The 20520-nt window shown below is 46.8% G+C and overlaps 2 protein-coding genes across 5 annotated transcripts in view; both read left to right on the top strand.

Annotated features, from left to right (window-relative positions):
• The window catches only part of ap2a1 (adaptor related protein complex 2 subunit alpha 1), a 28687-nt gene extending 21750 nt beyond the window's left edge, over positions 1 to 6937 (top strand). The window contains exons 15-22 of one of the 3 annotated variants that reach the window (XM_086186150.1): positions 917 to 979; positions 1911 to 1993; positions 2250 to 2353; positions 2580 to 2707; positions 3085 to 3201; positions 3351 to 3420; positions 3826 to 3960; positions 4510 to 6937. In XM_086186150.1, coding sequence (XP_086042276.1) covers positions 917 to 979; positions 1911 to 1993; positions 2250 to 2353; positions 2580 to 2707; positions 3085 to 3201; positions 3351 to 3420; positions 3826 to 3960; positions 4510 to 4587 — 778 coding nt within the window. In that variant the 3' untranslated portion in view covers positions 4588 to 6937. Of the gene's footprint in view, positions 1 to 916; positions 980 to 1910; positions 1994 to 2249; positions 2423 to 2579; positions 2708 to 3084; positions 3202 to 3350; positions 3421 to 3825; positions 3961 to 4509 lie in introns of those variants that run through there. The other 2 variants (XM_086186151.1, XM_086186149.1) reach the window with 2 other exon arrangements.
• A 797-nt stretch (positions 6938 to 7734) lies between these two features.
• On the top strand, positions 7735 to 20123 carry mettl22 (methyltransferase 22, Kin17 lysine). Of its 2 annotated transcripts, none has more exons than XM_086186153.1 (12): positions 7735 to 8146; positions 9213 to 9374; positions 9983 to 10154; positions 10506 to 10657; positions 11721 to 11761; positions 13190 to 13334; positions 13527 to 13598; positions 14263 to 14316; positions 14685 to 14765; positions 15508 to 15610; positions 16840 to 17008; positions 18316 to 20123. In XM_086186153.1, the coding sequence occupies exons 2-12, from the start codon at positions 9269 to 9271 to the stop codon at positions 18373 to 18375; spliced, it is 1155 nt and encodes a 384-aa protein (XP_086042279.1). In that variant the 5' UTR covers positions 7735 to 8146; positions 9213 to 9268; the 3' UTR covers positions 18376 to 20123. The 2 variants fall into 2 exon arrangements, with proteins under 2 accessions (XP_086042279.1, XP_086042278.1); XM_086186152.1 differs by having other exon boundaries at positions 7736 to 7825.
• Positions 20124 to 20520: the final 397 nt, after the last annotated feature.

Raw genomic sequence — 20520 nt, 5'->3', positions numbered from 1 at the left:
GGTTAAAGTTTAACCAATGATCCCTCTCCTCCAAGTTCTGAAACACGGGGCAGGTTTTAGTGATACAGAGACAGACGGTACCACAGATGTGTGGTCAGGCACGTGAGGGTTTGGCCATATTATGAAGGGAATATTCACCACCTTGATGTAGTGACCATTACTTCCTCTTTCTGAAGATAGATCTATATCTCAACACTTGCGTAAAAATGAAGTTCCAAGCCTTATCAAACATTTAGCTACGTACCTGAGGTGTTCTTGGCCTCAAGCTGTATCTAAACTGTGTCTGTGCTCTGGTAGTGTGAACAGTATCTGGGCTAGAGTGCAGTCTGAACGTATTTGGAAAGTGAATCATTTTCTATTACTTTTGCTCTTTATACTAAAATAGAGGATTATAACTCAGAGGGTTTAAGTTTTAGCCTTTGTGTCTTCCACATGTCTTTAAATGGTGTTAGCATCCGTGCTGCATGACAACTGTATGAATTATGGCCACTTTTCTGTGTTGTGGAGTCGAATGACAGTGTTCACTTCACTGTCAGATCCAAGCTAAAAAATGCACTTAACCCTCACAGCCATTTTTACATCTCCTTTTTAATATGCTCAAGTCAAAAGAGCAGAAAATGTCCAAATACTTACAAACTGCAGGTACTTGTCATTGTGTAGTGATCATTTTTATACAAACGATTGTTGGCTGCTGTTACTAACCACTTATGCCTTTTATCCTTTTATCCCTCTTCCTTCTCTCATCCTCTGCTTAACCTATACTCCATCATGTGTGCGTGTCCCCTGTGTTCAATGGGTTGCCTCATCCATTTCTGCTCCGCCCCTCTTTCCCCCACCCCCTGTGTTGCCCTCTGCCCACCCCTCCCCTGTCCTGTGGGCTGCCTCCTCATCCCTGCATTGTCTTGTTGTCTCTCAGCTCTGCTCCTCCCTCTGAGGATCCTGCCCCCCCTCTGTCTGAGGCTGATGAACTTCTTAACAAGTAAGGTCTTTCTCTGGGTGTAAGCTTTGTTGTGGGTTTGCCTGCTGTTGCTCTGCTTGGTTGCTGAGAACATTTAACCTTTAAGAAATAAAGGAAATGGTAAACTCAGTAAAAGGTGACACGTCGAATGGAGTTTTGTGTTAGCTGTGGAGTTTTGGAGGGGACATGGACAGGAACAACTCTTGACAGCTGGAAAGAAACAAAAACTATGTGAGATCCTGTAAAAGTTTCCAGATATTGTGTTAAAAAAAGAACTGGTTGAAAAAGTTTACTTTTGTGGAATCTCACAAACCTTCGCTTGATCTCACTGAAGTACAGGGATTTGTCTCTCCAGTTTTTGTCGTTTGTTTCCTCTGTCGTGTCGCCTCCAGCTGGGGTTTTTGTCTGTCTTCAGAGACATCTCTCACACTTGCTGGTGGGACTATTATGGTCTGTTGTTTTTTACATATTGGAAAACAAATGCAATGAATTCATTTTCAAAAGGCAACCCAAGCAATGGGTGTTCGCTCAATGTCTTTGAGAGTTATGCTACTGGTCGTCGTCTTTGTCCATGAACAAATTAACATCATCGGCTTCCAGCACCCGTGTGTCGTCAGACCCCCGACTCTCATCAGACCATACCATTTCACCTCGTTATCCAATAGATTGTTCCTAACTCGACTGAAATTACAGCACCATTGATCAAAGTGTCTGTAAAGCACAAAAGTTCAGGCTTCAGAGGACAGAGCTGCTGTCGCCCACCTCGTGTCTCAGGTCAGACACCACTGGGAAGCCCTGCTGACACACTCCGGCCTCATGGACGAGGCTCTGTTTAGTCGTGTTCTGGTGAATTGGCTCTACTCAGTGGTTGTTGTAGTTTTAAGTGATGAAGTAGACATTTACAAAGCGACCTTTCTATGTTGACTAACCGCTAAGTTGCTTCATCTTGCAGGTTTGTGTGCAAGAACAACGGGGTTCTGTTTGAGAATCAGCTTCTACAGATTGGCATCAAGTCAGAGTATCGTCAGAATCTGGGTGAGTTCTTTCCCAGAGGAGTCCAAGTGGGCTCTGTCGGCCATTTTTCAGATGAATAACTTGAGTAGAATGGTTTTTATTGGCTTATTCTAATGTCTGAGGAGTACATAGATTATAATAAATGGAAAATACTAGGTACAACGCATCGCTTCTCAGCCATCAAGACGTGAGCCTGAAGACCTTTTGACCTTACCCGCTGAATTTGTTACTAAAACCATTTTATTATCCTTTTGTCAACTGCGTGCATCTCTTTCAGGGAGAATGTACTTGTTCTATGGTAACAAGACGTCGGTGCAGTTTGCCAGCTTCACCACCACAGTCAGCTGTCCTGGGGAACTACAGTCTCATATCCTCATGCCTGTGCAGATGTTTGTCAGCATACTTAGAATCCACAAAAGATTCAAAAGGCGATAACCGATTTGTAGATCTGTTGAAAAGTGAACTCAAGAGAGGCAGGAAATATTAGATGGCACCATGCACAGGGGTGGGTTAGCTGATAGCAGAAGGCACCGTGGGAGTGGATACTCCTGCCAGCTGGGGGTGTTTTGGCTGTGGGTGTGATGTGTTTATGGTCCTTGACAACCAGCCACAGCTTAATGTTCAGACCAAGCAGGTCGAGCCGCTGGTAGAAGGAGGAGCACAGATCCAGCAGGTCCTCAACATCGAGTGTCTGACCGACTTCTCTGATGCGCCGCTGCTCAACATTAAGTTCCGGTAAGCGCTCACTACCACGCGACCTCTGCTGCTGAGTGGAAACGACCGCACGCTGATGCATTTAGAAGGAAACTGAGTTGAGAAGAAAATCAGGACCACTGCAACAAACCAAACTACTTTCCTCCATACAACTAGAAATAACATTCTCAGTGAGTTACAGTGCACGGTTGGTCAAGTCGTGATGGACATTAGGAGCTAGCAGCTTCCTGAATCTGGTGCATTTTGGACTGTCAGTAAGGTAGTGGAGCTGGTTAAAGGAGGCCTCCTCTACATCTGTTAGTGATACGGAGAGCAACAAGACAGACACACTCTTGTACTTCACACGTGTGTGTGTGTGTGTGTGTGTGTGCGTGTGTGTGTGTGTGTGTGTGTTGCAGATATGGAGGAGCTCTGCAGAACCTGACCCTCAAGTTGCCCGTCACCATCAACAAGTTCTTCCAGCCAACTGAGATGTCTTCACACGACTTCTTCCAGCGTTGGAAACAGCTTAGCCAGTAAGTGTGTTGTTTTAGGATTGTCACAGGAACCAATACACACTTACCAAAGTCCTTGCATGTTTTTCTATAGCTTCAAGAATACTGTAGGCATTGGTGAAAGTTGGCAGTCAAAACAAAGACTCTTATCTCTTGTGAACTCTCCTCAGGCCTCAGCAAGAAGCACAAAAGATATTTAAGGCCAACCACAGCATGGACACTGAAGTACTTAAGGCTAAGGTACGTCACTAATAGCTGATTCTTATTGCTGCTACAGGCAGCTCATAACCAGCTGCTAAATTAATCAGTAATGAATTGCGTTGATAACTCTTTATACTAAAAAAATGGCGGAGGACTTGAGCTTGTTTTTGTTTCATTAAAGCGCTTGTGCTCCTGTGTGGGGCCCTGCAAGTCTGCAGACTGTTGATGATCAATCATCAAATCAGTTGATCAGCTGGTCAGAAACCAGTGGGGGTCTCAAAATGATGAATTTTGTAGGGAGGAGGAAGTGTGAGACAGCAAAATCATGATGTCACCACTGGTTTTTGGTTGTGATTGAAACACTGTTGCCTCCGTCATTCTTAGTGGTGTGTGTGTGTGTGTGTGTGTGTGTGTGTGTGTGTTTGTATTTGTATTGCTTTGCAGCTACTGGGACTAGGTGCGGCCCTGCTGGACAATGTCGACCCAAACCCAGAGAACTACGTGTGTGCTGGAGTGATCCAGACCAAGGGTCAGCAGGTTGGCTGTCTGCTCAGACTGGAGCCCAATGCTCAGGCAAAGGTACAGCACATACGCACATATATGAATCTTTTAAACGTGACGGTGGGAATTCTTTGTGTGAATTGCAGTGCAGCTAAACTTAAGACTAGGAAGTTCCTTTTTTTAACCTGGCTAAGTTTGCTAGCATGAATATGAGCCTTCCTGAAAGCAGACAGCGCAGCGCCTCACTAGCTACTGCACTCAAAGCAGCTCTCACTGCCTTCTTTCCTAGTTCTGTGTGTGTATTCAAGCTAACAGGAAGGTAGTTTATTCTGCTGAGAAACTCTGTGACCTCTGAAATTCAGCCAAAGTTCTCCCCAAATTTTGTTTGTTTTGTTTTTTTGCTCAGACAAGAACAGTCATTAGACATTTTCAAAAAAAATTCCACTTTTGCCCTGGATTTCAGAGTTAGCCTGCTGGCCACCTCACACACACTCCTACTGCCATCGTCAGTCTTGTTGTGTATTTTTTATCCCCACAAATTCACAAGTAGACCTGTTGGTTACAGTCACACTCAGATGTTGGGCCTGCAGAGGCTATCAGCTGTGCTAACTGTGTGTGTGTGTGCAGATGTACCGACTGACCCTGCGCTGCAGCAAGGACTCTGTGTCCAAGCGTCTCTGCGAGCTGCTGGCTGAACAGTTCTAGAGTCCAGACCTCTACCATGACCAGTACTCCCACCACCCCCACCAGCAACCTCTCCCTGGACCCCTCCCTCCACACCTCTCCTCCTCCTCCCTCCAACAAAGAATCTTTGAGTAAAAAAATAAGGTGTAACCTACATAAGGGAAAAAACAGCCGCTGTTAGCAGCAGCGGCCATATTATTGTCATTCTTCTTGTTCCAGATTCTGATTCCAGTTCATCTTCTACTTGTTTATTAACATGATGCTACATTCTTGTTTTTGTTGGTGTTTACCTGTGTAGCCGATGTGTGTATGGCCAGGAAAGAGAGCGAGAGAGAGAGAGAGAATGTGTGTGTGTGTGTGCGCGCGCGGTGTTCATGCATGTGTGTGAGAGTCACAGCTGTCCTGGAATCCCATTCTGCTCTATCCTGGCTGCTCTGTATTACTGATGCTCTATTTGTGTGTGTGATTTCGTATTGAATTGGTAGAACATTCCTTGAAGACGAATGGGAGATGCGGTTCCACCGTACACATTGACACACACCAGTATGAATCCTTGTGGTTCTGGTGGGGTCCACTAATCAAGTCAGGCCCAAGGGCCCGACCATTCATTTCTGTCAAGCATTCCCAGTAAAACAGGCCAGTTAAAATGCACTTAAGGCTTTGGGATCCTCTTTGAGACCCTCCAGCATGAGTCCCCTTAACGTTCCATCAGAACAGTTCCTCTCCTGGGGCCCGATAATGAAGAACCCTTCATTTCAACGCGCTACTTTGTTCTTGGTGTCTGTAAATATGCGCTGGTGTATTACATTTTTGCTTTCTTAGACATTCCCATCTTGCTTGTTTGGAACGGCTGCGAGCATGTAACCAATCATGTAGACGCACAGCAGAGAGGCAGGTGCCGGTACTGGGTTGGGACCTGCGCTGTTTAAACTGTCTTATGGACCTTTTTAGAACGACTCATCCACTGCCAGGAGTTCCGCTCCGGTGCCCGCCTGTGGACGGTGAGCTGCTCTGGCGTAGAACCACAATTAAGAAGTTTGAATTAATTATTTTCTTGGACGCCACATGAACCTTCATCAAATTTCAAACAAGGTAAAAGACTTTGGTGGGAGGTGTGGAAGCGTTGGTGGTGGTGATGTTCCTCCAGCCAGTGGATGAGCTGGTCCCAAACACAGGACCACATCTTGGAGCCGTTGAGGCTCCAGGGACCCTGGTGTTGCCTGGAGACGGTGCCTCTGGGTCGAGATGCATTCTCTCTGTGGAGAAGTGCTCTGCCAGATTGGGGTGCACGTAAATGCACCCACTTGAAGTGATACTTCACCCAAATAGTGTATTTTGCCTTTCAGGTACTCACAAATATGTGCATTGAGCTGAAGAAAGCATTTTCTCCTGTCCCGCATCACTTGGTGACTCCAGGATGCAGTAAAACCCGGCATGTATATTTAGCTTGAAGCTAACAGACTACAACAAAACTCTCCACAAAGTTCACTTTAAAAACGATGGTAAAGACAATGTGTTGAAGAGTTTTTAAAGAGAAATTTTTGCTGCTGTTAGTAACAAGCTAAATGTTTGTAACTGGCATTTTCTGCATTCAGGAGTCCCCAAGTGTTGCAGGAAGGAATATTCTTCAGCTCCAAACACCTCGTCATGATTACTCGAAATGAAAAAGGCTCTTTTAGGTGAAGCATCACCCTCAAGGGTATCAACAGTTCAGCTGTGGAGCTCCTCCACCCGTGTGCGTGAGGTAGATGCATCACATTCTCATATGACAGCTTCTCCAGTCAAACATGACCAAAATTATCAAACGGCAGCAAATCTGAAGTCTGCACGGCCGCGAGAGGCAACACGAGCGAGCACACAGAAGCTCAGCAACATCGTCACGTTTATGATTCATGCATCCACCGCTTTCTAACTCTTCTGGGGCTTCCTCTCATGCGCAAGCAGCAGTGTTGAGGGAGAGGACACTGGATGTGAGACAGGCAGTTGTCCTTAGCAACTGCAGGGGATTCTGTGTATGTGTGAGAATGTGGCTGTAAGCAGGTAAGACCATTCAAAAGTAAAGCCGAAAGACATTTCTGATGCATCATCACACTCTGTGGCTGCACAGCAATCACATTGAACTTTGTAGTGGAAAATGTAGTCATTTTTTTGTCATTCTGTGTGTGTGTGTGTGTGTGTATGTATGTGAGTTTGTGTGTGCGTGCGTGTGTGTCTATGCAGTATCCACTAGCTAATGCAGCCTCATGTATTGATGTTTAAAAAAAAAAGACCTGTCCAATACCTGTGTTAGAAGTAAGATTTACTCTGTAATGAAAAATGTGAAAGTAAAACTATGCCATATACCCAACGCCAGGCGTCCTGTCTTCACTCAGACGCCAGAGATCCTCAAAAAAGACGGCCGCGTCGAAGACAGTTCAGGTGTAAAGATCTCAAATGAATTCTGTGACGCCCTTCATGATATTGCTTCATTAATTCATTATTTTTGTTTGATGTGTCATGGAAATTTAGTCATTTAATGGTTCTTTTGTCAAACAAGGACCCTGGGTTTTCCCCTCAGAGCTATCAGGTGATTGGAGGTTGCAGTAAGGATCCTGGTGTTCCACCACAGCAATGGATTTCCTCACTAAATATGACATATTCAAACGTTTATTTACTCCACTTACTAGAATGTTTGAAGGTTTAATCTGCCAGATGTTTGAGCTGTCACCCCAAAGGTGCAGTGGGGTTTGGAGGACGGATGCCACTGCCACATGGAAAACACTGAAGACTGAACGTGTTTGTTCTTAAAAGACTGGACAGCCATTTTAAAATGGAAGTGTGTGCATTACTGCTGGTGTTACTGAGGCCTGTGTTCCACTCGCCATCATCGTGGGTGGAAGAAGAGGGACAGACCAGCCCTGAGGACAAGGAAGGGTCCACCGCCTGGAGGCAAAGGAGAAACGATGGCGATGAGAAATAAGTAAGAGGTGGCAGCAGTTACTGGGAGGAGATGATTGGAACAAGACTGCCTAAATGAAACGCTCCTACTGGGACACGTCAGATGAGTGTTGAGGGGTAAATTTACAGAGAATACAGACGATATCAACCACCAGGAAGGTGACGGAACGCTACGCTCCGGTCCAGTAGGTGGCGGTGTATCGGTGATGACTGCAGCCCGGCATTATGTGTAGTAGTAGAAGAAGAAGAAGCGGAAGCTCAGCGGTGGATGAACTGGGTTTAACAGGTGGAGGTTCATCCAGGGTCGCTCTCTCTGACACTGGTAACGTTCCTCTCTATTACCGTTGCTCCGTCGTGTTCCATTGCCAGAAGGCGGGAAGCGAACCGCATTCCGTTCATACGTTCCGTACGCAGGCCGGGCTCGGACAGACGGCTACACCCGGCGGGCAGGGACGCTCCGGCATTCACTTGTCTGAATTTGGAGTTCTAAATTCAAGTCAGGTGCTGTTCATGGTGGGAGCACTGGGAACACTGGGGGGAGTCACCAAGTTTTCCAGCCATGTCAGAGATAAACCAGAAGAATCTCTTCAAGAAAACTATTTAAGTCCCCGTGTCATCGTTGTGGTAGAATTGTGTTGATCAGGTAAACTGTGCCGAGGTTGGTCGCGTATGACACATGAACACTGATGATGATGTGACGTAGGGTCGGACTGCAAGGTACCATAGTTGACACTTTGCCTCACTTTGAGCCTTTACTAACTTCAGCCTACATGTTTAGGTAAGATGGAATTAGTAGACGTTATACAGTCAGATATTAAACAGTTTTAAATGATTTTTTTTTTTAGATATTGTAGTTTTCTTGGCTCTTAAAGCTAGGAAATAAAAGTAGAAGTCAGTGACTTTCTCTCATTCATTAAACTACAAGTGTGCATGGTAAAACCTGTCAGTTTAGGAACATTGTGATGACTTTCAGGCTGAATGAACACAGGATGCAAGTAGCGTTTGAGTAAAATATGATAGGATTGACACTGACCAGTTCAATGATACTTTACAAGGAAATCCCCTGTGCCATCAGGACCACCAGTGGCTAGAATGACTCAAGTACCGCAGTTGGCCTGATGGTAACCGGCCCAGGACCACCAGCAGGTCTGAGTGGCTCCAAAGCCAGCGCCCGCTGGACGGTCACCCTTGGACTTATTCTTGCCACAAATATCACCACTGCCTGACATATGAACCTCTCCCTTTATAACTTTTTTGAACAGTTTTGAGAAATTTTAAAAAAGCCGCTTTGGCAATTTTCATTATGTGAATCTTGCAGTGTTCTGTTCAGATACGTTGTAGCGCCACCTGCAGTTGTTGTTGTTTTTTTGTGTCTGTGCTAACCTGAGTGTCTTGGCTTACTCGGCCTCTAAGGTTCTAGCTGCAGCACCACTGACAGTAGAACCCTCAGAACGCCGCTGGGCCGCCGGCCTCATCCCCAGCAGCGTCCCGAGACCTCCCATGAACACGATATGTCACTAAGGCTTTCATCCAGTGATGGACCGGGGCTAAAAATGGCCTCGGGCCGTTTTTAGTCAGACCGGTTGTCACGTACGCGTCCCAGTTCCGTCAGTTCCGTCTCCCTCTTGTCTCAGTCAGTTTTCACTACCAACCGCGGCCTGATGGGCCCGTTTCACTGCTCTCCATTGATTGTAACCTGGTACCTGCAGGCACTGGGAACCAGATGACCCATCCGCTGGTGTTCCACGACCATGAGTGATTCTCCATGGACCGGATCATTTTTCATCATGACAGCGTCCTGTCAGACGTTCACATGCTGCTGCCCAACACTCGCCACCTGATGACGCGCCTCAACCGTGTCGGGCAGCCCGGTGCGTGTTTGTGGGCTTCACCTGTCTGCTCGCCGCTGTTTAGCGGGGGGCGAGATCAGCTCCTGTCTGTGGGTCACTAAAGATCATCAGTAACAAAGAACACAACATGGCTGTACAACCACGTTTCATCCACGGCAAACCAGTAACTAAGCCTTGTTCTCATAGTTTAGCCAGAACGCCGACAGTTTGAAAGTAGAAGCTTCTTAAAACTCACTGGTGTGTCAGATGTCATACACCACACCTGTAAGTCCAGGTAAACATAGGTGAGGATCAGGTGTGGAATTCTTTATATCACATGGAACTTGATAAATAAAAAAAAAAGAAGACGAAGCGTACACTGACCGTAGCTTGCGCTCAGAAATCTCCCTCTCAGACTGAAACACATCACCCAAGGGTTTAACGTCAGCTTTATTGAACAAAATTTCATCGTGAACACGGAGGACGTGAGACAGAGGCGAGCATCCAGTTGGAGGTGTCTCTGAGTCTTCACTCATGTTTGCGACGTTTCTTCGGATGAGGAACGCCTGAAAACCCTGCGTTACTTTTCCACGTGTGTCTGTTCTGCATGTATTAACTCTTGTTATTTCAACATTTCTCTATTCATCCAGTCTTCATCTCTAAATTCAAGATCATATCAGATGCTGAACAGCAGGACAACAACCAGGACGTCTCGAGGGAGGAGGAGGACCACAAGACTGAGGCCTCACCAGGGGAAGGCGAAGGTGAAGGAAACGTGGAATCGGCGCTGGACGAGGATGGAGACTTTGACGTCCTGCGTCGGTATGGAAAAGTCCCGACCAACCAACAGTTAGACCAATCAGTACAGTCTTAAGATGTGACCTTACAACCTTTTTGAGTCCAGAAATACGGTGTATAACACACTAATTACAATTAGCCTTCACCAGACAGCCTGCGCAGATAAACTGAATCAAACATGGAGGCTCAGTGTGTAAAAACTTGGCTGTCGCCACATTCCTCTGCGGCCCACTCAGGTCCTCGTCTCTTTTCAATGCTAATATTTGCAGCGAGATTCACATTCAAAAGATTTGGCTTCTGTAGTTCAACGGCTGGTGCGGCCGTGGCTCTTCGGCAGCAGACGTGCTTTTCAATCTTCTCTGAATTGTTCCCCAGACCAAGACCGACCCCCGCTGAGGGCAGCGGCCGAGACCTGGTCTGTCCGCTCATCCTCAAACAATCCCATCACGGAGAGGAAGAAGAGGACGAGGAAGAATTCAGCACAACGGATGAAGTTGATCGACGCTTCCAAAACATCATAAGAATTGGTGAGAATCGAGACTTTATTATTCAGTTCAATCTCACTTTTGTGGTTTCTTCACTTTGACAAAACAGATTTTTTTTCTAATGATGATATTCTGAAATCTTAATTACACGTTAAAGTGCTCAGACTCTCCGGGTTGCACGTCATTCTCCTGCGACTCGCCGTGCGTGATTACCGCGCGTAGCGGTCGGGAAGTGTTGAGAGGCCGCGTGCTTGCTTCCTTTTAGCAGAGGTTTTAAAGCTGCAGTAGACAACAACGTCAGGAAAACTAAGAACTGAAAGCAACAACAACAACATTTAGAAAGTTGCTGAATCAAAGTCTAAATTTACCTGGAAAAATATTCGAGTTGCGGAATGATTCGTTCAGTCGTTCGTCAGTCGTGTTGATAATATTTCAATTTCAAACGGGGGGGGCACTTTTCTGAGTGACAGCTAAGCTAACGTTCGCTAACTAACGATAGCAGATAAACAAGGTCTGACAGGTTTGTGTTATTGTTAGTATGTGACACCATCACCATGGTGACGAGAGTGCGCTCATGACTTGTCTGTCTTATTACCGCTATCCCATCTCTGACCACATCTGGTTAGTTGAGTCACCTGGTAACCAGGAGACGAGGTTAGTGCAGCAGGATGGAGGGAGACACCTGCTGGCCAGGAGGTGGAAGTGTTGACTTCACCACCACCGTGCCTCCATTGTGGTTTGGTCTCTCTGATCCTGACTACTGCAAAATTCGGGAATTCTAAATTCGGGGTTGGAACCAGGATAAGTCTGTTCCACCCCATCTGGCAAAACCTGGCAGCTGATTGAAGCTTCCTGCCTGTGATTGACGCTCACATGACCTCCAGGCCCCTGCACTGCTCCACCAAGCTGATGACGAGGGTCATGTTGCATCATGGCTGATGCAACTGCAGCACACTGACCTGCAAGATGTGACACAACTTTATTGTTCAGGTGGAAATTTGTGAGGACACAGACAAAAAAAAGTTTTCTCGCTCAGAGGAAAGTAAAGTGAACTCTGTAATGTAACGGCCAAATGCACCTAACGTGTGAATGTGACCTTTTACAGAACATACTATGGCCACGCCCCTGGAGGATGTCGGCAAACAGGTGCGTCAAGCCAACCCTTGTTTTCCTGTCACTTCTTCCTCTCAACCAACCAATCAGTCAGTCTCTGTTTGTATGGCAGTTTTCATCCAAATGTGATCCAGCGCAAAAGCAGGAGCAAGACCCGCCCATGAATGCACAGCAGCCAATCACAGTCGTAGCTGTTGCACACCCTGACATCCTGGACTCGTGACGCCATAGATGTTCAATAGTAATGGAGATTGGCGTCTGGTTTGACTTTGTTTTTTAAGTAAAATTTAAAAAAGGGGGGGGGGGGGACGGATCCGACCCACATTCACGCCTCCATCCCGGGGGATCTCATTCCAGGCGTGGAGTCAGGCAGGGGACTGTCCTGGTGGGATGTCTGCATCAGTTCAGTCCACGGAGGACAACAATGAACCCAACTGTCTTCAGAATGAATGTGTGTAGTGAACACGGTCTGCACGTCTGTCCGCACAGGATGAATAAAAACACATCTTTGCTCTCTTTTTCTCACTCCGTCTGCACCTCTGAGTGAAGTGTTGGTGCGTCCTCTTAGACCAGGGCCAAAGAAAAAACTGGACGTTAACACCGTCGATGTTCACTCAGCACACACCTGTACATCCGGCTGCTAAGCTGGTCTAGTTGACCGCTTCTTTTGCCGTTTTTCGGCCGCGACCCTGACAGATATCAGAACAGATCCGTCCAGACGTGTGGAGGTGCAGGCCGCTGTCCCTGCCTCTGCTGCAGATGGGCCTGCCTGTGCTGTCTGTGGCTCTCGTTGACCTACATTCAGTCACCAAATTAGCAGTCGCGCTAACATGACACTCCAGAGTTTGGTGGTTTAGAAACAGCTGTCCTCAGAGACTCCACTGCGCTGTTGTCACTTTGCCTGCTGAGTTTGGTTTTCGCAGCATGAGTTTATTTGCAGGATCACTTGTGTTTGTTGGCCCATGAATCCCCGCACAATCTCCTCTGGAAAAGAGGGGCAGGCGCTGCTGCGGTGCCACTACTGACAAACATTTTTCAGATGTTTTAGGTGAGAATGTTGGTGTTTAAACCTCAGCTCTGGTTCTTCGAGCTACAGAAGAACCTCAGACGTTTCTGGAGACATGAAGTCTCTGACGGCTTGGCTGCTGTTGGATTTATGAGAGGTTACGTTCTAACGTCGTGCCGCCTCAGTCCTGAAGGCTGAAGGCTCATCAAGTCTCTTCTTCAGTGGTCTCAGTCTGTTCATGGTAGGCTTGAGTAGCATTAGGGGTCAAAGCCTGGGGGCCTCACTGGTGACCTGCCCTGACCCAAGTTTGAACCTCTAATCTACTGTACAGAAGCTTTGTACTGAACTCTCCTTGTGATCGGTGGTTGAGATATGAAGATACATAAAGAGTCTTCTCTCTGTCTGTCTGTCTCTCTCTCTCTCTTTCTGTCTGTCTGTCTCTCTCCTGAGATCAGGTGTGGCGAGGAGCGTTCCTCCTGGCTGACTTCATCCTCTCGGAGCCATCCATCTTTAAAGGGGCAACCGTGCTGGAGCTGGGAGCAGGAACGGGGCTGACCAGCATCGTCATGGCCACGACAGCCAGAACAGTGTACTGTACAGGTATGATGGCAGCAAGCATTTCCATCAACCACCGCTCTTGTTTTGAATTCTTAGCATGATTCCCAGTTTGGCACTCACATATCCGGTCGAGTGGCGAGGCGTTCTCCGTGAAGCTGAAGCGCCAGAGGCCCCCTGTAGCAGTTTGTGGACTGCTTGTTTTAGTGTTTAAAGGTTTTTTTTCTTCTGTTACAGATGTGGGGGAGGACCTTCTGAATATGTGCAAGCGAAATGTCACATTGAATAAACACATGGTGGAGGCTGCAGGTGAGGCACTGTCTGATGACTCTGAGAGGACCAAGTCCAAGAGACTCGCTCTTGACCCGCACACACCACCCGTTCTGAGCCGTTTTACGAGTGTGTGTGATGCAACAGCGTGGTACTGCTACACGCTGATAAATCTACCCTCCGATAAAAGCAGCTCATGCTGTCGTTAGTCTGATTTGATCATCTGGGAAACAACAGCAGGCTCATGTTTTATCCTCCGTGACGCCGCTGGCTGCCTGTGGGGCCGCCTGCTGTCCGGTCACTCTGCAGCTGTCGTGAGTCAAAGCTGTACAACCTGCTGTTGAGACTGAAGCTCAGTGTTGATCAGGAATGCGTCTACTGTGGGGAGATTTCGATTCATACTGGTTCTGTGACATTGCTAGATAGTGTAACTTCTCTCTCTGCACATGGAAGATCTGAGTTTATTATTTGAGGCGGTCCTGCACCATCACAAATATTTTTGAAGCTGATCCAAAATTCAGCACGTAAAGGTAAAACTTAGAAGTCGGAAGGCTCCGATGCAGCGAGAGAACTGGCTGGAAGACGTCCGGCGGGAGGGACGTGGAACGAGACTCATAGTCGCGTGTCATGTGGAGCTTCTGGTGAAAGGAGCGTTCCAGACCCGATGAGACTTTCTCAGACTGGCTTCTTTTCTGGCCTTTAGGTGGTGAGGTGAAGGTGAGGCAGTTGGATTGGCTGCAGCCTGACCTTTGCACAGGTGACACATGCTCTTGTTTTATAAGCACATCATGATTTTTCATTTGATGTTATTAGAATATTTAGACTATTTATAATATGACACACGATATCTTGAAAAAGCTGCTTTGTGTTGCTCTGTAAGTGAATTCCTACTTCCAGTTTTGTCGTCATCAAAAACATCTTCATTCTCTTATGTTCAGTGTGATTTGGTTGACATGAATTGCAGCAGGACGGGACGAGTTTTTACTGCGTCCTCACCCTCCAGCAGGGAGCGGTTCCTTGACTTCATTCTTCTCTTCATTTTGTGTCCTGCCTATGCATTCTAGATATTCTTAAGTTCATCAACTGAACTGCAGCACGTATCTGCCTTTCCTCCCACCCTTGTAGATGCTGATGTGGAATTTAGCTGGACAGAGGAGGAAGTAGCAGATTTGCATGACGGCGCCAGTTTCATCGTTGCAGCCGATGGTAGGTGTCCCGCTAATCACGCGCAGCTGCAGCCACCAACACCAAAGCAAGCAAATCAGTGGTGGAATGACACGTGAGAGGATTTTACTGGTTCCGTTCCAGGAGAAACGGTGCCGGAGCCATGTTGGACTACGGTCTGATCAGTCTGGAAACAGATCTGTCCGTCTCTCTAACTCCTTCCCCGACCGCCATGGCGACTCCCTCCTGTTTATGAGGAGAGCTGAAAGTCGTCTCCAACAAGTCAGCTGTAGCAGGCTATTCTTTCCCTCATCTCCCGACAACAAACTCATTCCAAATTTGCATCAACATCCCTGTTAAAACATGAAACTGTTGATTCAAGTTTTAATCTGCCAAATTGAAGAAGTTCTAATGTGCCACTGCTGAGTTTGGATCGCGTGTAAGCTTTGCAAATTCAGTGTTTCTGACTGGATTTTGAGCCTCATTCACACAAATGTGATCTTACATAACACAGCTAGTTTTGTTTTTGTTTTTTTTAACCCTCAATTTGATTTTACAGACAGGAAGCAAAGCCTCATGGGTAATTGCAGCCCCTGCGATATTGTCTACCTCAGTTATTCAGCCTTGTGAATAGTTTGATGTTCCAGCAGGAGCTAAAAATACCCATCAGGCTTTGCTTCCTGTTGTTAGACTCAGGTGGAAAGGTTCATCAGTGAGACTCATTGTTCACACACACACACACCAGTAGAATATTGATTTGGGATTTGTTTTCGTGTGCCGCCAGTTTGCTATGATGACGATCTGACAGACGCGCTGTTCCGAACTCTCTACCGACTCTGCAGCAACTTCCTTCACAGCTGCACAATCTTCATCTCCATGGAGAAACGGTAGGCAGCAAACATGCCAGTCCTCCAAAAACTGACAAACTCACGTCATCAGCAGGACAACATGGCTGGTCTCTGTCCGCCCATGTGAGACGAGGTTGCTGTGGAAGCAGGTTGGTCCCCTCTACAGCACCATCTGGGTCCACCATGAGACCACACCACTAGAATACCTCCAGTACTGCTGGGGTACCTCCAGTACTGCTTGATTACCTCCAGTACTGCTGGGATTTCTCCAGTACTGCTTGATTACCTCCAGTACTGCTGGATTACCTCCAGTACCACTTGATTTCCTCCAGTACTGCTCGATTACCCCCAGTACTGCTTGATTACCTCCAGTACTGCTGGTATTCCTCCAGTACCACTTGATTTCCTCCAGTACTGCTCGATTACCCCCAGTACTGCTTGATTACCTCCAGTACTGCTTTATTGCCTCCAGTACTGCTGGGATTCCTCCAGTACTGCTTGATTTCCTCCAGTACTGCTTGATTACCTCCAGTACTGCTTGATTACCTCCAGTACTGCTGGGATTTCTCCAGTACTGCTTGATTACCTCCAGTACTGCTTGATTACCTCCAGTACTGCAGGGATTTCTCCAGTCCACATCATTCATGATAGGTAATTAAAAGTCTTTGAATTTATTACAAATTGTTGTTCTGAACATCAAAATACACTCTTAGCAAAAAAGTACTCACTAGAACCCTGTAGGTTTAGCTAGCTTCTCCCACAGGAGAGCACTTTTTGGTTCTTTGTAAAACCGTCTATGTAAAGGTTCCACCTGTCCACAGATGTTTATTACTAGAACCGTCTGTTCGGGTTCCACCTAGAACTCCATGTGAGAGGTTTTACAGACAACCCATCTGTTGGTACCCAGAACCCGCTCAACATGTTCCCTCCAGAACCTCTAAGGGTTTCAACCCAGGTGGTGGCACAGGGAACCTTTTCATATTTCAAGGGTTCCGTCTAGAACCCAACGAGCAATTTCTACTTAGAAGCCGTTTACGTTCTTTATGTTGAGTTTCTTCTGTTCTTTGGTGTAATTTTAGACTCACTGTTCTGATGTTGTTCAGTCTGATTTCCCGCTGGCATGTGGCGTTTTTTCCTGAACGCAGTTCACAGCTTGTAGACTTGAGCCAGAGATGATGGATGTTTGTCTGCCTGTGAGACAAAAAAAGCTAAGAATGGAGGCAAATGCGTCTGCGGTCATTTCCTGATGTGCCGGGTCTTCTCTCCAGGATGAACTTCAGCCTGCGACACATGGATGTTTCCTGCGAGGCTTACAACCATTTCAGCCGCTGTCTGTCTCAGCTGCAGGACCTGGAGGATGGACGGTGCAGCTACAGGGTTGAACAGCTGCCCTGCTCCTTCCCACAGTTTCTCCAGTACGAGCGCATCGATCAGCTGGTGAGGGAACCACCGTTAATTCACCTGCACTTCGTCTGTATTCAGGTTCTAAAGTCATTGTGTCATAATTTGGTCTGATAAGATTTAGAAAGTCCAGATGAGCCACTGTGGTGTCAGAAAGAGTCTGAGACGGGTTTCTGGGCCATCATCCAGTTCTTGGACATGGTCACCGGGGGGATCAAACCAGCGACCCTTCAGTTGCTGGAGGGCCACTCCTCCTCTGAGCCACACCGCCCCACATTTAGTATTTCTTCCATTTATTAATTTATCTATCGATGTAAAAGGGAAAGTGCACTTCAGTGAGTGTTCCAGCTTTTGCATCCATGTAGAATTGACAGCGTTAGCTAGAGGGTCAATGTTAGCCGGATACACTACAGGAGGCAGTGCAGCAGTCATGAAAAACAGTCACTCGGAAGGCCTGCACGAGCAGTAACACTCACGCAGGTGTGCGTACCAGTACGAGCACCTGGTCCTGAGGCGTAGCCCCGCCCTGCAGCCCAGCACGACTCAAGACGCTGGGCAGTGACAGTGGATCTTCTGCCACTGGTCCTCTGCTCATGTCTGACTCTTCCTGGGCATTCGCTCGTGACCACGTCGTCGCTCCTGACAGTGACAGTAAAGCACCTGTTGCTCTTGAAGTCTGTGGGCAGGTCTGCACGTTTCTCATTGATTCCCTCAATTAGCGTCAGAGTTAATCGTCTCCCAGGTCCATGGTGCCGGCAGGTTTGCCTGGCCACACCGCGGCTGTGATGCTAAATAACGCCATGCACGTTGGCTGGATGTCGTGCTGTCACTATGGGGAGAAAGAAAGTAGGGCATAAAAGCTGCCCTGATGTCAGGTGCAGGAGTGTATTTTATATCTAGTTCGCACTGAGAAATAATCACTGAAGAGAATTGTCAATTATGGAAGAGTCAGTTTCTCCCCCGCGGGGTCGTCCATGACGTTCTGCACGCGTGTCTCAAAGGTCGAGCCCGCTGCCCCTTTGATTTAGTTACTTGAGATTCTTGCTGCTCTCAGTTGTTGTCTGGCCACCTTGGCAGGGGTCTGTTGGACAGTTGGTCCACATGTTCCTATCCTGAGTCACAGCCCAACAAAACCGGGTCCAGGTTCAACAGTTTCCTGCTATTTGTAGGGTGAAATATTCAGACAGTGAGCTGCACCAACACAAAAAGGCAGCGACACAAACGATCACAGCTCCGGTGGGTTCCTGCTGCTCCTGTAGACGGTTCTCCCTGCAGCTCCAGGGATGGATGGCGTCCCCGCCAGCTCCTCATTAACCTCCCGTGTGAATGTGTCGTCCCTCCAGGAGCTGTGGAAGGTGACAGCCACTCGAGCTCGCTCTGATTCTGAGCTGTTTCCATCGTGACCTGGATTCAGATCCGTCTACGACCGTCACCGTCTCCAAATCACCATCAGAAGATCCATAAATGCGTGATCAGAGAACCGTCAGCTCCCGGAAACGGTTGGTTTGAGGTGTAGTAAGGAGTCAGCTGATCTGTCTGGACGGAACGTAAACAGTAGAAATGAGAGTGTGGTGCTTCTCCTCCCGTTTGACTGACACAAAACACTTAACAACACACATAAATTATGTAATTCATTGTATTCAAGATGGAAGGAAGGGATCTGATCAACAAATTCAGACGGAACCTGCACCATGATGGATCTATAGATGTTCTTAAGATGCTCCGAGAGTGTTTCCATGTAATGTTCTAGCTGTGTTTTCAGCAGGACCTTTTATTTGGTTACTTGTTTTTGTTGGGCTCTGAACTGAAGCTTCACTAAAATCCTTCTAGAGGTCTTCAGAACGTCAGTGAGGGAACGTTTTACTCAAACATTCATGAACGGTTGCAGTGAGAACTTTTTGTGGCGTTCTCAGAATGTTCCATTCACCATGTTCCATCCAGATAACGTGATGCAGAATCATTTTCTAAATATTTGACTGCTCACTGATCATCTTCTTAACGTGCTGAGTTATAACATCATCATCTGGTTCTGGCTCACGTTTGGGGGGGCCTTGTCGTTCTGGTTTAGAGGGAGGTGGCGTTCCCACTGGCGGGGATCAAACCAGCCACTCGGGGCTCAGTGCTCCCCTCTAGCTGGTTCTCTGTGCAGGAGGAGCAGTTTTAACGGCTCTGTCTGCTCTGAGGAGTCCAGCTGCCAGACTCCAGCTCCTCAAGGAAGAAACCAGGGGTCACCGGTCAATCTGACCACATTCTGTCATGTGAATTCTTTACACTTTATGTCCTCAGGATGGCGCCACCCCCCCCCCCCCCCCCCCCCAGGCTGCGTCCTGGTGTGGGCTCTATTCATTCATCCATTATTCTCCTGAAGCTTTGGTTTTAATGAGCCGGTGGGTGTTGATGCTGCTGCTGCTGAGTGTGTTTGCTGGGTTTAGTAGTTTTTGATGCAGCTGCCTGGCTGTCGACCAAACTGCCCTTCTGGGATGAATAAAGCTTTTACTCTTGAATCATTCTTCAAGTTTTTTTGAGCAAGTTTTGTTTATGTTCCCAGAATGCTTTTATTTTGGAAAGGTTACAGGCTTTGAGAATATTATGAAAAACTTTGTGGCTCTGCATCAGAATCAGAATTACCTTATTGGCCGTGAGAAAAAAAAACAAGGAATCTGTTACTGGGTTGGCATTGCTCACTGGACAGGGAAGGGAATACGTTCGGTAAAAAAGAGAAGAAGAAGAAATGGATATTTTGAACAAGTATTTAATATTATTGATTTTACTAGTCAGTATTTAGGATATTTAAACATTCACAGAACATGACAAGATTCCAGTGACTCCTCTCTCTCTTGAACGACTGCATATGGGACTCACATCAAGTTGTGATCACATCGGAGAGATAAAGTTTAAATTTGACATTTGAAGAATGTTTCTCGACTCAAGTGCTGCTCCTGTAACCAGACAAAATATTTGAGGTACAACATCGTTGAGGAAACGTTCCCACGATGTTGCCAAGGGTTTCCATCGGCAGGATTCCTGTTTATCCTTTAGTTTGACTTGAAAAGCATTTGTAGTTTGGTTGTTCACTCTTTTCCATGGTTGTCTTGGTGTTCGTAGTCTGTGTGAGCTGTGATGACATCATGCTGCAATTTAATAAATTAACAAACTCTTATGTCAGTTTTTCTGTTTTGTTTTTTTCCCTGAGACATTCAGAGTTTTTCCCTCTCAGCCCTGGAGGTCAGAAAATAAATACTTTCTTGATTGAATTCATGTCATACAAGTCAGACGGATACAACCAACCAAAGACCAACTGAGTCAAGACAGAGAGAGACCTAAGCTCCCTTTTAATAAAGGTTCATCTCATCTTAACTCTCCGTCAGTGTGAAAATCGGCGTCACCGTGGCGATGGCCGGAGGCATCGAGCAACGTTCCAATGCTTGTTTCCTGGAGCTGTGGTTGGTGATGTCATTTTACAGGAGTAAAAGACAAAAACCAGACATAAATCCCACAAAGGTGTTTCATTTATTTATGGAAAATGTACCTATTACATTACACATGCC

Source organism: Aulostomus chinensis, chromosome 18 (genome assembly GCF_037954235.1).
Source record: "Aulostomus chinensis isolate RoL2024-O1b breed Wild chromosome 18, RoL_Achi_v1.0, whole genome shotgun sequence".
Lineage (NCBI taxonomy): Eukaryota > Metazoa > Chordata > Actinopteri > Syngnathiformes > Aulostomidae > Aulostomus > Aulostomus chinensis.
Note: the sequence above shows the minus strand (reverse complement) of the source record. Positions and strands in the feature narration are given on the sequence as shown.

Coding starts and splice junctions, on each gene's coding strand:
- mettl22 (XM_086186153.1), top strand. CDS start 9,269: ATGGACCGGATCATTTTTCATCATGACAGCGTCCTGTCAGACGTTCAC. Junction 9,375..9,982: donor CAACCGTGTCGGGCAGCCCG/GTGCGTGTTTGT, acceptor CTATTCATCCAG/TCTTCATCTCTAAATTCAAG. Junction 10,658..11,720: donor CCAAAACATCATAAGAATTG/GTGAGAATCGAG, acceptor GACCTTTTACAG/AACATACTATGGCCACGCCC.